This window comes from Oncorhynchus mykiss, chromosome 20 (genome assembly GCF_057628025.1).
Source record: "Oncorhynchus mykiss isolate SJ-2025 chromosome 20, ASM5762802v1, whole genome shotgun sequence".
Classification (NCBI taxonomy): domain Eukaryota; kingdom Metazoa; phylum Chordata; class Actinopteri; order Salmoniformes; family Salmonidae; genus Oncorhynchus; species Oncorhynchus mykiss.
In genome coordinates, this window is record NC_143041.1 from 44,455,994 (window position 1) to 44,472,446 (window position 16,453).

Here is a 16,453-nt window from a genome sequence, read left to right on the forward strand (position 1 = left end):
GAGTAACGGCGAAATTTGCGAAAGCCAGCAGGAGATCGATTGATTGATTGGTCGAAAGAAAATACGAAAGTCGAGCAAGTTTTTTTGTTGTTGTTGGGGACAGCCCGACATCCAACTGACATTACACTCCTCAGCGCTTTCTTGGTAGATTAATGTTTGCATAGCCGTGTTTGAGTGCGTATTTGTGGATGTGTGGATGTTTTTGTCTCTGTCAGACTGTTCAGACATAAGATTGGAGAAATGGCTCTTTGGCCAATGAGAGATTGAGCCTGATTAGGGATATGACAGGTTATTAATTCAGTGAAGGCCAGGCGGCCCCGTAGTGTTCAGCACTAAACACATCTGACAATCCAGCCAGGCTAGAGCAAACACTGAAAATATATGAAAGATATCAAATAGTAGGACCTGGAGTCCCTGGTCTGTTACAGTGTGACCTCATGGCTGGAGTCCCTGGTCTGTTACAGTGTGACCTCATCATGGCTGGAGTCCCTGGTCTGTTACAGTGTGACCTCATGGCTGGAGTCCCTGGTCTGTTACAGTGTGACCTCATTATGGCTGGAGTCCCTGGTCTGTTACAGTGTGACCTCGTGGCTGGAGTCCCTGGTCTGTTACAGTGTGACCTCGTGGCTGGAGTCCCTGGTCTGTTACAGTGTGACCTCGTGGCTGGAGTCCCTGGTCTGTTACAGTGTGACCTCATCATGGCTGGAGTCCCTGGTCTGTTACAGTGTGACCTCATCATGGCTGGAGTCCCTGGTCTGTTACAGTGTGACCTCATGGCTGGAGTCCCTGGTCTGTTACAGTGTGACCTCATGGCTGGAGTCCCTGGTCTGTTACAGTTTGACCTCGTGGCTGGAGTCCCTGGTCTGTTACAGTGTGACCTCATGGCTGGAGTCCCTGGTCTGTTACAGTGTGACCTCATGGCTGGAGTCCCTGGTCTGTTACAGTGTGACCTCATGGCTGGAGTCCCTGGTCTGCTACAAATGCACCCCTACATCCTGTATCCATAGTCCCTATATATACAAATCAAATCCTCTCAGATCTCCACAAGTACATTGGGCTTAGGGTTAAGGGGTTGATTTGGGATTGGGCCACTGATAAAGCTACTATCATGCAGATGCTGATGAGGACTGAGAGGAAGAGGGTGTGGCCCTGATTTCTGATTGACAGGTGATTGACAGGGGATGTAAACAGAGCCCTTCAGCTTACAGCAGTTTAACTGGACCACACATGTGTATACTTAACATTTTAATGGGAATGTACATTCTAGTGATTATATTTCTATGGTGGCTGAGCTGTGATTGACAGGTGACGAAGACAAATTCTTAATCAACACCAAATCCCCTCTCCACTGTAGTCTCTCTCTGTCTCTGTCTCTCTCTCTCTCTCTCTCTCTCTCTCTCTCTCTCTCTCTCTCTCTCTCGGAGATGACCCACAGTCCCAAATGACTCCCTATTAGTGCATTACTTTTGACCAGGGACCATAGGTCTCTGTTCCCTATATAGTGCACTACATTTGACCAGAGACCATAGGTCTCTGCTCCCTATATAGTACACTACATTTGACCAGGGACCATAGGTCTCTGCTCCCTATATAGTGCACTACATTTGAACAGGGAACATAGGGCAATAGTCAGAAGTGAGTGAGTCTGGCAGGTGCCAGTCAACAAAACCTAATAAACGTTCATGTTGGCTCATCGTGTACAGTACTTTAAATCAGAGACCAATTTCAATCAGTTCGATCAGCATTACAGGTAGCTAGGTCAAATGACCTTCGTGGTCCGTCGTGGAAGTCTAGACCAGGGTTCTTAAACTATGACTTGGGAGCCAAAATGGGCCCTGAGCACGTGAGAGGTGGGTTTGCGAGTAAACATTTATAATCGGACATTACTTCTTCTTCATTTGGGTCGTTCGAGGACAGTACATCTCTCATTTGGGTCGTTCGAGGACAGTACAGCTCTCATTTGGGTCATTGGAGGACAATACATCTCTCATTTGGGTCGTTCGAGGACAGTACAGCTCTCATTTGGGTCATTGGAGGACAATACATCTCTCATTTGGGTTGTTCGAGGACAATACATCTCTCATTTGGGTCGTTCGAGGACAGCACAGCTCTCATTTGGGTCGTTCGAGGACAATACATCTCTCATTTGGGTCGTTCGAGGACAGTACATCTCTCATTTGGGTCTCGAGCTGAAAAAAGCAGAAGAACCTCTGGTCTAGACTGATGCCAGCCCAGCAAGTAGTGCACAACATTGTGAAACCAGAAACCATTAAAACTAGGTAAACACAACATTGCTGTCAGCCAACAACCAACACCATTATCACAGTCAGAATAGTCCCAAATGGCATGCTTTTCCCTTTATAGTGCACTACTTTAGACCAGGGCCCTATGGCCAATGGCACCCTATTCCCTTTATAGTGCACTACTTTAGACCAGGGCCCTATGGCCAATGGCACCCTATTCCCTATATAGTGCACTACTTTAGACCTGGGCCCTTCAGTCAACACAAGCAGCTACTCCCTGTGTCTTTTAAAAAGAGGGAGGCTGTCCAAGATAAGATAACCAGGTCAAACCAGAGACAAAATCCACGTGCCTCAACTGGAAAATAATTGAACAATTCAACGATCCAGTTTAAAGCAGTGTAATACACATAATATCCACTGGGGCGCGCTGCAGACCAGGTCTCAATCAAAGCTGAACTAGAACGCCGCTCCCACATTTGGCAGGCGCTATATACTGTACTGCTGTACTTACCAAGCCAGCTCCTGTTGAGATAGACGGACACGAACACCGGGGGAACAGTGAAGAAGTCCACCACCGAGTTCACCTCCAGCCAGAACCACAGCTTGTCATTGGCCGCTATGAACTGGGGAGGATAGAGAAAGATACCAGTTATATTATATATTATATTCTACCATCCTACTTTTTAATGTTGATACATGACTGTAGGTTGTTCAGGGTACAAAAGGCATTAAAGTAAGTCATGAAAGATAGCTAGACAGCCGCAAAACTGTTGAATGCTTCCACAGTTTTAATGAGTGCAATGTTTTGACTTTAATGTCTATATTATGTGTGGGTATATTTACGCAATAAGGCACCGGGGGGGGGGTGGTATATGGCCAATATACCACGGCTAAGGGCTGTTCTTAGGCACGACACATCGCAGAGTGCCTGGACACTGCCCTTAGCCGTGGTATATTGGCTGTATACCACAAACCCCAGAGGTGACCTAATTGCTATTAATAAACTGGTTACCAACGTAATCATGGCAGTAAAAATAAATGTTTTGTCATACCTGCGGTATGCGTTGTGATATACCATAGCTGTCAGCCAATCAGCATTCAGCGTATAAATATATTTATTGGGGCGGAAGGGTAGCCTAGTGGGTAGAGTGTTGGGCTCGTAACCAAAAGGTTGCAAGTTCAAATCCCCGAGCTGACAAGGTAAAAATCTATTGTTCTGCACCTGAACAAGGCAGTTAACCCACTGTTCCTAGACCAGTTAACCCACTGTTCCTAGGCCGTCATTGAAAATAAGAATTTGTTCTTAACTGACTTGCCAAGGTAAATAAATATCTTTATTCCACGATTGAAACTACACTAGCATAACAACTTGTGTACACGTCTAATGTAGTATTTTCCTTATTTACCCGAAGACCAAAGTACAAGAGGAAGAAGACGTTGAAAGCCATGTCGATCTGTAGCGTGAAGTCTTTGTAGAAGTTCTGACAGGACTCGATGGGGCTGTCAGAAACACACAGAAAACACACATGTTAGAAACATCTCACTTATTGAACATGCACTTGCACTCACCTCCCCCAAAAAACGTTTTTTTTTTTAATATAAAGATGAAGAAATAAAGAATGAAAGGAATTCAAAAGGTGTGACATTTTCTAAATGAGGTTAAAAAAAACACGTCACTATAACGTGTTCTTCTACCCTGATTAAAAACCTCGTGTGAACTTTACTCTTCTGAAAATCGCTTTGACATAGAAGAAATTAATAAGTAGTGATTCCTTCAATATCCTCACAGTACAGTGTGTACAGTAGAAGGGTTATGGATAGGGGGGGGGGGGGGTGTTTTAGTACATCAAAAGGCTATTTTGACACAGGAATAAGAAGGATCGTTTGGGATCTTTAACGCTAGAGGTGGGTACAGTGCAGTGGCAGTAGTCTAAGGGTTAATAGCCACGCAGGGGTTTTGACGTCTTTCATGTCATCAAAGCAGCCATAGCAGATTCTAACAATGCCATAGCAGATGCTAACAATGCCATAGCAGATGCTAACAATGCCATGGTAGATGCTAACAATACCATAACAGATGCTAACAATGCCATAGCAGATGCTAACAATGCCATAGCAGATGCTAACAATGCCATGGTAGATGCTAACAATACCATAACAGATGCTAACAATGCCATAGCAGATTCTAACAATGCCATAGCAGATGCTAACAATGCCATAACAGATGCTAACAATGCCATAGCAGATGCTAACAATACCATAACAGATGCTAACAATGCCATAGCAGATGCTAACAATGCCATAGCAGATGCTAACGATGTGCTGTAGCAGTCTCACCCTCAACACTTGTACCTGGCACTAAGAATTAAATCAAATTTAAAAATAAATAACCAATGATATGTTATGAGTTGGGAATTACTGTCACCACTATACATCTTGTGAACGAAATCCAGGTATGTGTAATGACAGTCCAAGCTTATTGTAAACACCATTTTTGAGGTTACAGTACAGACATATAGCTCTATAGTGCATCTCACGTGGATACAACCTACCATATCGTGTTAACACATATAGTGCCTGACCTACATAACTAGGTAGGCTATATCCTAAAATATGTCAGAGAGCCGTTAGTGTATCTGGCCAATAGAGTGGACAACATGAGACAGCCAGCCCCCCCCCCCCCCCCCCTCCCCAAACTTAGACCAGATAGGATGCTATTGTTGTTAAGTAAAGTCATACAGTCACCAAATACACTCCTCAAATAGAAGCCCTGGACACAGACTAAACTACCCAGATCTAAGAGTGTGTTATACATTTGTCTAATCCTTTATACAATAAGATACATTATTGTGTCAATAAATATGCATATAAAGCTTATGATGCCAGTTATACTATGTATTATCAATAACAGTAACTGCCAATTCTGAGAATAGCCCAAGCGTTGTGAATATTTCAACCCTTCACTTCAGGTGATAATAATTACAGTATATCTAGAGCGCATCCCAAATGGAGCCCTATTCCCTATATATAGGTGCACTAATTTTGACCAGAGCCCCTATCTATGTAGCCTAAAGGGAATAGGATGCAAGGCAGGATTCATCCCAGTGTGAATCCTCAACGGTAGCTAGATAACAGAGAAGAGTAATGACCATAGGGAGGCCAGATCTGGGCTGCTCAATAATTGAGTGGCTGGTCAGGAAGCGGTGGCTTAGTCTCTATGAGAGCCATAAAACACAGAGGGAAAAAGGCTGCCAGTGGCTACCTCGCTTTAAACCAAAGATGCATGAACAGTGAAGGAGACTGAATATAAAATGATATTCAGCAACTCTTGGTAGGAGAATGGAAATGTTATGATATTCAGCAACTCTTGGTAGGACAATGGAAATGTTATTGTATTCAGCAACTCTTGGTAGGACAATGGAAATGTTATTGTATTCAGCAACTCTTGGTAGGACAATGGAAGCTTGATGATGTTCAGCAACTCTTGGTAGGACAATGGAAATGTTATGACATTCAGCAATTCTTGGTAGGACAATGGAAATGTTATTGTATTCAGCAACTCTTGGTAGGACAATGGAAATGTTATTATATTCAGCAACTCTTGGTAGGACAATGGAAGCTTGATGATATTCAGCAACTCTTGGTAGGACAATGGAAGCTTGATGATATTCAGCAACTCTTGGTAGGACAATGGAAGCTTGATGATATTCAGCAACTCTTGGTAGGACAATGGAAGCTTGATGATATTCAGCAACTCTTGGTAGGACAATGGCATTCTATCTTTTTTTGTTAAAAACCTCTTCATAAAAACCCTCTGAGCGCTCTCTATCCACTTCCTTGTACTCAGGCACACAGAGGCATGGCCGTGCATGAGTCACTGAGAGTAGTAGCATTTTGGCCAAACTGTGGAATTGTTAATTGGCCAAGATACATTTTTATTTACAAAATGTAAAACAAAGAACGCTGTTGTACACAAATGGTAATCTGAGGATATCAATTCAACCAAAACTTAGATCAGAGAAAAACTATTATTTGGGCCAAAAAACAAGTGTTTTCTGCTTGAGATAATGTCAAAAGACTAACACGCTAATGAGAGAGAGGGAGAGAGAGAGAGAGAGAGAGAGAGAGAGAGAGAGAGAGAGAGAGAGAGAGAGAGAGAGTGGGTGCGACTTGGTTCTGATATAAAGCTAGACTTATTCTAGGTCAAGCGTCCACAGGCCAGCCTGCTAGCTGGATAGATCTCCTCCTTCTCGCTCTCTTTCTGTACTTAATGGTATTATTTATGAGGACAGAATAGTGTTGACTTTTCTCAGTTGCTTCCTGGTGATTTTTGCAATGAGCTCTATCTGTCTGTACTAAGGTGTACATTTGAGGACATCCTTAGCCTTAAGAGGTTGACAATTCACTCAAGGATGATTGAGACTTGAGGCTGAGAGTGTCCTAAAATGTACGACGCACTCTGTCTGTTGCAAATACTGTTTCAGTAGACCTCCAAGGCTAATTACAGGAAGTTCACATATCTGTTACAACCTGCTGTCACTGAACACACAACACGCTAACCAACACGTTGCTGCTGCTGTGTGTGTGCCAAAGTGTGACTGAGGCAAGCAGAGAGCCTTGTTGTTAATGACATTAGGTCAGGTAACGACATTGGGTCAGTTAATGACATTGGGTCAGTTAACGACATTGGGTCAGTTAACGACATTGGGTCAGTTAATGACATTGGGTCAGTTAACGACATTGGGTCAGTTAATGACATTAGGTCAGTTAATGACATTGGGTCAGTTAATGACATTGGGTCAGTTAATGACATTGGGTCAGTTAACGACATTGGGTCAGTTAACGACATTAGGTCAGTTAATGACATTAGGTCAGTTAATGACATTGGGTCAGTTAATGACATTGGGTCAGTTAACAACATTGGGTCACTTAACGACATTAATGACAGTTAACGACATTGGGTCAGTTAACAACATTGGGTCAGTTAATGACATTGGGTCAGTTAATGACATTAATGACAGTTAACAACATTAATGACAGTTAACGACATTAGGTCAGTTAACAAAATTGGGTCAGTTAACAACATTGGGTCAGTTAATGACATTGGGTCAGTTAATGACATTGGGTCAGTTAACGACATTGGGACAGTTAACAAAATTGGGTCAGTTAACAACATTGGGTCAGTTAATGACATTGGGTCAGTTAATGACATTGGGTCAGTTAACAACATTGGGTCAGTTAATGACATTGGGTCAGTTAACAACATTGGGGCAGTTAATGACATTGGGTCAGTTAATGACATTGGGTCAGTTAATGACATTGGGTCAGTTAATGACATTGGGTCAGTTAACGACATTGGGTCAGTTAACGACATTGGGTCAGTTAATGACATTGGGTCAGTTAATGACATTGGGTCAGTTAACGACATTGGGTCAGTTAACGACATTGGGTCAGTTACCAACATTGGGTCAGTTAACGACATTGGGTCAGTTAATGACCGTGGGTCAGTTAACGACATTGGGTCAGTTAACGACATTGGGTCAGTTAACAACATTAGGTCAGTTAATGACATTGGGTCAGTTAACAACATTGGGTCAGTTAATGACATTGGGTCAGTTAATGACATTGGGTCAGTTAACGACATTGGGTCAGTTAACGACATTAGGTCAGTTAATGACATTGGGTCAGTTAACAACATTGGGTCAGTTAACGACATTGGGTCAGTTAATGGCATTGGGTCAGTTAACGACATTGGGTCAGTTAACGACATTGGGTCAGTTATCGACATTGGGTCAGTTAATGACATTAATGACAGTTAATGACATTGGGTCAGTTAACGACATTAATGACAGTTAATGACATTGGGTCAGTTAACGACATTAATGACAGTTAATCACATTGGGTCAGTTAACGGTAACTCTGTGTTGTTGTCTGTGTCACACTGCTATGCTTTATCTTGGCCAGGTCGCAGTTGTAAATGAGAACTTGTTCTCAACTAGCCTACCTGGTTAAAAAAAAATATATATATATATATATTGCCTATGTAATAGCATTCCCAGCTAAATTAAGTCTGACAAACAATGGACGGTCACACAAGTTTGAACCTCCCTTTGAAGCCGAGGCGTTCATCCGTGACATACAACATGAATCTTCTTCCTAGCCAAAGATGCCGCTGAGGAGTTTACCACCACTTTGGACTACGGAGAATTAAACCACCTTGGATAATGTGACTGTTGGCTAGCTAACTGAAACTAGCTAGCTAGCGTAACAGTTTGCTAAGTGAATAATACGTCGAGCTAGCCCACTCAAAGTTTCCATATATTATATGATATTATTAAATAAATGTATTAAGCCATAATCTATGGATTTCATGGGAAAGGCCTAGTCAGTTGTACAACTGAATGCCTTCAACTGTATGTGTCTACCGCATTTAACCCAACCCCTCTAAATCAGAGAGGTGCGGGGGACTGCCTTAATCGACATCCACGTCTTTGGCACCCAGGGAACAGTGGGTTAACTGCCTTGCTCAGGGGCAGAACAAGATATTTTTACCTTATCAGGTTGGGTATTCAATCCAGCAACCTTTTGGTTACTGTCCCGACACTCTAACCACGAGGATACCTGCCGCTCCATGACTGGGCAGGGGTGAAGCCATGGGTGGGCAGGGGTGAAGCCATGGGTGGGCATGGGAGGGCAAAGTTCCACCCACTTGGGAGACTGACTGGCTGACCCACTGGGGAGCCAGGCCCAGCCAATCAGAATGAGTTTTTCCCCACATAAAGGCTTTTTACAGACAGAAATACTCCTGAGATTTATCAGCTGTCTCTGTGGCTTGTCTCAGACAATCCCGCAGGTGAAGAAGCTAAATGTGGAGATCCTGGCCTGGCATGGTTACACATGGTTGTGAGGCCGGATGGACGTACTGCCAAATTCTCTAAAAACACGTTGGTGGCAGCTTAAGGTAGAGAAATGAATATTAAATTATCTGGCAACAGCTCTGGTGGGCATTCCTGCACAGCATGCAAATTGCACACTCGCTCAAAACTTGAGACATGTTGTGTGACAAAATTGCACATTTTAGAGTGGCCTTTTATTGTCCCCAGCACAAGGTGCACCTGTGTAATGATCATGCTGTTTAATCAGAATCTTGATATGCAACAGTTGTCAGGTGGATGGATTATCTTGACAAAAGATAAATGCTCACTAACAGGGGTGTAAACACATTTGTGCACAATATTTAAGAGGAATAAGCTTTCTGTGCGTATGGAAACTTTTTGGGAGCTTTTATTTCAGCTCATGAAACATGGGACCAACACTTTACATGTTGCATTTATATTTTTGTTCAGTGCAGATCGCTTATCAGGTTTAGTAATTACAGCATTTCATTAAGGACTTAAATCTATGTGACCATGGAGGACTCAGAACCCAAGTAACAGGGATTATTCAAGTTACTCGTCAACATTTAAATCATATTCTCATATAGACTACTTTTTATTTTCTTGCTCATTGTTTCCCAATGTATTCAGGAAGTGGATAAGATAATATTGTTCTGAGTGACCATTCCCCTGTGTCATTATTCTACAGGGATACAAAATTCGTCAAAGGATCCTCTAGATGGCGCATGCACCCAGGTGTTCACAGGACCCAGACTTGTTACATTACTTTGGAGTGCATGTAGATGTTTATTTTACATTTTACATTGAACACTGATCAAACGTCAGCAAGTACCAGATGGGAGGCTTTCAAAGCATATATTAGTGGGCAAATGAACCGTTTTACCAGTTTCAAATAAAATCAATTAAATCTGAAAATGAGAGAGATGCCTCCCGGGTGGCGCATCAGTCTAAGGCACTGCATCGCTACAGCCCCGGGTTCGATCCCAGGCTGTGTCACAGTCGGCCGTGACCGGGAGACCCATGAGGCGCTGCACAATTGGCCCAGTGTCGTCCGGGTTAGAGGAGGGTTTCGCCGGTCGGGATTCCCTTGTCCCATCGCGCTCTAGCAACTCCTAGTGGCGGGGCGGGTGCCTGCAAGCTGACTTTGGTCACGAGCTGTACAGTGTTTCCTCCGACACATTGGTGTGGCTGGTTTCTGGGTTAAGCAAGCAGTGTGTCAAGAAGCTTAAGCAAGCAGTGTGTCAAGAAGCAGTGTGTCAAGAAGCAGTGCGGCTTGGCAGGGTCGTGAGGATGCATGGCTCTCGATTTTCGCCTCTCCCGAGTCCATACGGGAGTTGCAGCGATGGGACGAGACTGTAACTACTAATTGGATATCATGAAATTGGGGGAAAAAAGGGGTAAAAAGTACCCAAAAAAAACAGTAAAATCAGAGAATTGGAGAGAGAAGTAAACCAGGAATTATTTGCTCTTAAAGCTCAAAGCTCAATGAAGGACTTTCCACTTCAATGTCGGCAAACTGCTTAACGAGGCTGAAACAGTCCTTCTATGACCAAGGTGAAATGTCCTGTAAATTGCTACCTGGCGCATTAAGAAGCTAAATTCAGACAGAGTCATTCATGCAATTCATAATTTACAAGGACAATTATCAATGGATCCTGTAGATCTAAACCAAATATTTGCTTCCTACTACAACACACTTTACAATTGTGAATCTCCCGAGAACTTATATAATCAGACATCATTTTTAGATGGTCTTGATTTTCCCTCTATTTCAGAAGATACAAAATTGGATCTGGAGAAGGAATTGGACGATGTTGAAGGGAGTTAAAGCTTCAGGTCCAGATGGGCTCCCAATAGATATTTATAAGACATTTAAGGCCAAACTTCTAGGTCAAATTTTGGATAGTGTATGTATGCTGAATCCTTTCAACAAGGATGCTTCCCTTCCTCTCTAAGGAGTGCTTTAAAATCACTCTTATTCTGAAACTTGATAAATCCACAACAAAATGTGAAAGTTACAGACCCATATCTAATACACAAAGACCAAAATGGCTTTGTGAAAATCCCTCAAGGTTGAGTGTGAGGAGAGTGCATGTGTGAAGGGTCCCTGATACTGTCATACTTTCACATGTGTGAAGGATCCCTGATACTGTCATACTCTCTAAAGTGTGAAGGGTCCCTGATACTGTCACACTCTCTCTTGATGCGGAGAAGGCATTTGATAGAGTTGAGTGGTCTTGTTTATTTTAAGTGTTTAAGAGATTTGGGTTTGGGAAATACTTCTGTAAATGGATTAAGATATTATATACAGACCCGACTGAAGAAGTTGCCACTAACAACTTCATTTCACAACCTTTTTTGGGGGGGGGGAACGAGACAAGGGTGTCCAGACAGTCCAGGACTCTTCCTTGTAGCTATAGAAACCTTTGCCATTGCAGTGTGAGCCAGCCTGTCAGTTAGTGGAATTAAAACTTCGGATTTTGAACATTGAGTGGCCCTAACAGATCTAAAGAATTATATCTCTTCCCTCTCCAATTTAATTAATAACTTTGGTCAGTTTTCTGGGTTTAAAGTGAATAAAACCTAATATTCTGTCCTTTTCCTCAACAAGCAAGAGAAACTGAATCCATTTGTACAGCATCCATTTGTGAATACAGAACAAGGTTTTACATATCTTGGTATTCAAAAGTCCCCCCCTATCTCAGCTCGCTGGTCACCATAGCATCACCCACCTGTAGCACGTGCTCCAGCAGGTATATCTCTCTGGTCACCCCCAAAACCAATTCTTTCTTTGGCCGCCTCTCCTTCCAGTTCTCTGCTGCCAATGACTGGAACGAACTACAAAAATCTCTGAAACTGGAAACACTTATCTCCCTCACTAGCTTTAAGCACCAACTGTCAGAGCAGCTCACAGATTACTGCACCTGTACATAGCCCACCTATAATTTAGCCCAAACAACTACCTCTTTCCCTACTGTTTTTATTTTATTTATTTATTTATTTTGCTCCTTTGCACCCCATTATTTTTATTTATACTTTGCACATTCTTCCACTGCAAATCTACCATTCCAGTGTTTTACTTGCTATATTGTATTTACTTTGCCACCATGGCCTTTTTTTTGCCTTTACCTCCCTTATCTCACCTCATTTGCTCACATCGTATATAGACTTGTTTATACTCTATTATTGACTGTATGTTTGTTTTACTCCATGTGTAACTCTGTGTCGTTGTATGTGTCGAACTGCTTTGCTTTATCTTGGCCAGGTTGAAGTTGTCAATGAGAACTTGTTCTCAACTTGCCTACCTGGTTAAATAAAGGTGAAATAAAATAAATATTAAAATACAAATCACACCAGAAATCGACAAATTCTGAACCCATGGTAACGAGTGTAACAAAAATCATCAACAGATGGACATCATTATATCATTACGTGGTGGCATTTCGCCTAGTGGTTAGAGCATTGGAATAGTAACCAAAAGGTTGAAAGATTGAATCCCTGAGTTGACAAAGTCAAAATGTGTCGTTCTGCCCCTGAACAATGCAGTTAACCCACTGTTCCTTTGAAAATAAGAATTTGTTCTTAACTGACTTACCTAGTTAAATAAAGGTAAAAACAAATAGCCTGTATGTATTACTGGTACAATACATATCATATTCTGCCCAAATGTCTTTACCTAGTTCAATAAATTCCTCTGACTCCACCACTTTTATTTTTCCCAAAGATCAAAAAGATACCAGGGCTCTTTATTTTCCCTTTAACAGAGGGGGGTTACAACTTCCAAACCTACAGTGGTATTACTGGGCTGATTGTCAAGCGTCACCTCTGGAGGAAACCTGGCCCCATCCCTACAGTGGTATTACTGAGCTGATTGTCAAGCGTCACCTCTGGAGGAAACCTGGCCCCATCCCTACAGTGGTATTACTGAGCTGATTGTCAAGCGTCACCTCTGGAGGAAACCTGGCCCCATCCCTACAGTGGTATTACTGAGCTGATTGTCAAGCGTCACCTCTGGAGGAAACCTGGCCCCATCCCTACAGTGGTATTACTGAGCTGATTGTCAAGCGTCACCTCTGGAGGAAACCTGGCCCCATCCCTACAGTGGTATTACTGAGCTGATTGTCAAGCGTCACCTCTGGAGGAAACCTGGCCCCATCCCTACAGTGGTATTACTGAGCTACACAATTGAGGGCCGCAATGTTTTGGTAACTAAGGTACCTTAGTTACTGACTGCAGATTGAAATGTTGTCCACAAAATCTTCAAATGGATATTTGTACTCTGTTCCCTTTAAGAAACTAAATATGAATACTATTAATCCCTTTGTTACGTTCCATCTTTATTCTACAATGGATAAATAATTTTCTCCCCTCATCAATCTACAATACCCCATAATCACAATACCCCATTTTTTTGCAAATGTATTAAAAATAAAAACAGATACCTTATTTACATAAGTATTCAGACCATTTGCTATGAGACTCAAACTTGAGCTCAGCTGCATCCTGCTTCCATTGATCATCCTTGAGATGTTTCTACAACTTGATAGGAGTCCACCTGTGGTAAAGTAAATTGATTGGACATGATTTGGAAAGTCACACACCTGTTTATATAAGGTCCCACAGTTGACAGTGCATGTCAGAGCCACAACCAAGCCATGAGGTCGAAGGAATTGTCCGCAGAGCTCCAAGACAGGATTGTGTCGAGGCACAGATCTGGGGAAAGGTACCAAAACATTTCTGTAGGTTTGAAAGTCCTCATGAACACAGTGGCCTCCATCATTCTTTAATGGAAGAAGTTTGGAACCACCAAGAATCTTCCTAGCTGTGTGCCAAACTGATCAATCAGGGGAGAAGGGCCTTGATCAGGGAGGTGGCCAAACACCTGATGGTCACACTGACAGAGCTCCAGAGTTCCTCTGTGGAGATGGAAGAACCTTCCAGAAAGACAACCATCTCTGCAGCATTCCACCAATCAGGCCTTTATGGTAGAGTGGCCAGACAGAAACCACTCCTCAGTAAAAGGCACATGAGAGCCTGCTTAGAGTTTGCCAAAAGGCACCTAAAGGACTCTCTGACGATGAGAAACAAGATTATCTGGTCTGATGAAATCAAGATTGAACTCTTTGGCCTGATTGTCAAGCGTCACCTCTGGAGGAAACCTGGCACCATCCCTACAGTGACGCAAGGTGGTGGCAGCATCATGCTGTGGGGATGTTTTTCAGAGGCAGGGACTGGGAGACTAGTTAGGATCGAAGGAACAATTAACAGAGAAAAGTACAGAGATATCCTTGATGAAAACCAGCTCCAGAGCGCTCAGGACCTCAGACTGTGGCAAAGGTTCCAATGCTACCCCACGGCAAGCGGTACTGGAGCGCCAGGTCTAGGTCCAAGAGGTCCAAGAGGCTTCTACCCCCAAGCTACTATTTATTAACGAAGAAACACTAAACAAACTATACAAAACAACAAAACGAACGAGACTTTATATAAACAAGTGCAGATACAGGCAACTAACCATAGACAATAACCCACAAAATACCCAAGGAATATGGCTGCCTAAATATGGTTCCCAATCAGGGACAACCATAAACAGCTGCCTCTAACTGAGAACCAATCTAGGCAACCATAGACATACATAAACACCTAGATAGTAGAACGACCCCATAAACATACAAAAAACCCTAGACTGTACAAAAACACATACATCACCCATGTCACACCCTGACCTAACCAAAACAATAAAGAAAACAAAGAATACTCAGGTCAGGGCGTGACACAGCAAAGCTCCCCATCCAACCTGATAGAGCTTTAGAGGATCTGCAGAGAAGAATGGGAGAAACTGTAATCGCTGGCAAAGGTGCTTCAGCAAAAGTACTGAGTAAATGGTCTGAATACTTATGTAAATGTGATATTCCAGTTTTTTTATTTGTAATAAATGTGCAAACATTTCTAAAAACCTGTTTGTGCTTTGTCATTATGGGGTATTGTGTGTAGATTTATGAGGGGGGGGCAAAAAAAAAAAATTGAAACAATTTTAGAATAAGTAACAAAATGTGAAAAAAGTCAAGGGTCTGAATACTTTCCGAACACATTGTGTATTACACGAAATACATCCAATTTAAAACCAATTGGGGCCAATAACAATTTCACACCTGGTGCAAAATGATTTGGTGTTTAAAGAAACATATTGTTAAAGTCGTGGACTTATATAAAGACAAATAAATGTTTAGTTTGAAGAACTCAAGAGCAAATTCAACTTACCACAAGTGCATTTTTTCAAATCTTTACATTTGAGAAGCTTGTAATTTTTTTTCCAGTCTAAAGCAATCTGCAACCTCCTTTGACCACTTTAGAAACACTCTCTGTGTTATGGGAGAGGTCGCATGACGTTACTACGAGCTTGGCACACCTGTATTTTGGGGGAAATTGTAGCTACTCTTTAAAGGCAACTCCAACTAAGAAGATGTTTCAGAAGAGAACTGGGGTACAGCTAGCTCTAGAGCTCAGATACAGACAATAAACACCTGCCGGAGACTGTTGCAATACAGTTGGATAATAAGAACATATCACCCCTGATAAGAACATATCACCCCTGATAAGAACATATCACCCCTGATAAGAACATATCACCCCTGATAAGAACATATCACCCCTGATAAGAACATATCACCCCTGATAAGAACATATCACCCCTGATAAGAACATATCACCCCTGATAAGAACATATCACCCCTGATAAGAACATATCACCCCTGATAAGAACATATCACCCCTGATAAGAACATATCACCCCTGATAAGAACATATCACCCCTGATAAGAACATATCACCCCTGATAAGAACATATCACCCCTGATAAGAACATATCACCCCTGATAAGAACATATCACCCCTGATAAGAACATATCACCCCTGATAAGAACATATCACCCCTGATAAGAACATATCACCCCTGATAAGAACATATCACCCCTGATAAGAACATATCACCCCTGATAAGAACATATCACCCCTGATAAGAACATATCACCCCTGATAAGAACATATCACCCCTGATAAGAACATATCACCCCTGATAAGAACATATCACCCCTGTTAAGCTCCACAAATTTGACCCTAATAACCCAGACCTATATTTGTATTTATTTATTATTCATTATGGACCCCTATTAGCTGCTGCCTAGGGGTCCAGCTAAAATGAAGGCAGTTATACAATTCCTGTGTGTTAAACATAACACGCACTAGGCACCTTGTATCATTGCCTGTGGGTGTGTGCTGAGATACAAATGTTTTGGGGCTCAGTACTGCTCTATATCT

At 42.3% G+C, this 16,453-nt stretch overlaps 1 protein-coding gene across 4 annotated transcripts in view; it reads right to left on the bottom strand.

Annotated features, from left to right (window-relative positions):
* The window catches only part of LOC100301650 (calcium-activated potassium channel subunit alpha-1a), a 204,527-nt gene that overhangs the window by 93,750 nt on the left and 94,324 nt on the right, over positions 1-16,453 (bottom strand). For all 4 annotated transcript variants that reach the window (XM_090213112.1, XM_090213114.1, XM_090213111.1 and 1 more), the window contains exons 4-5: positions 3,650-3,743; positions 2,755-2,866 (exon numbers count right to left, since the gene is read on the bottom strand). In XM_090213112.1, the coding sequence (XP_090069238.1) occupies positions 2,755-2,866; positions 3,650-3,743 (206 nt within the window). The remainder of the gene's footprint in view (positions 1-2,754; positions 2,867-3,649; positions 3,744-16,453) is intronic.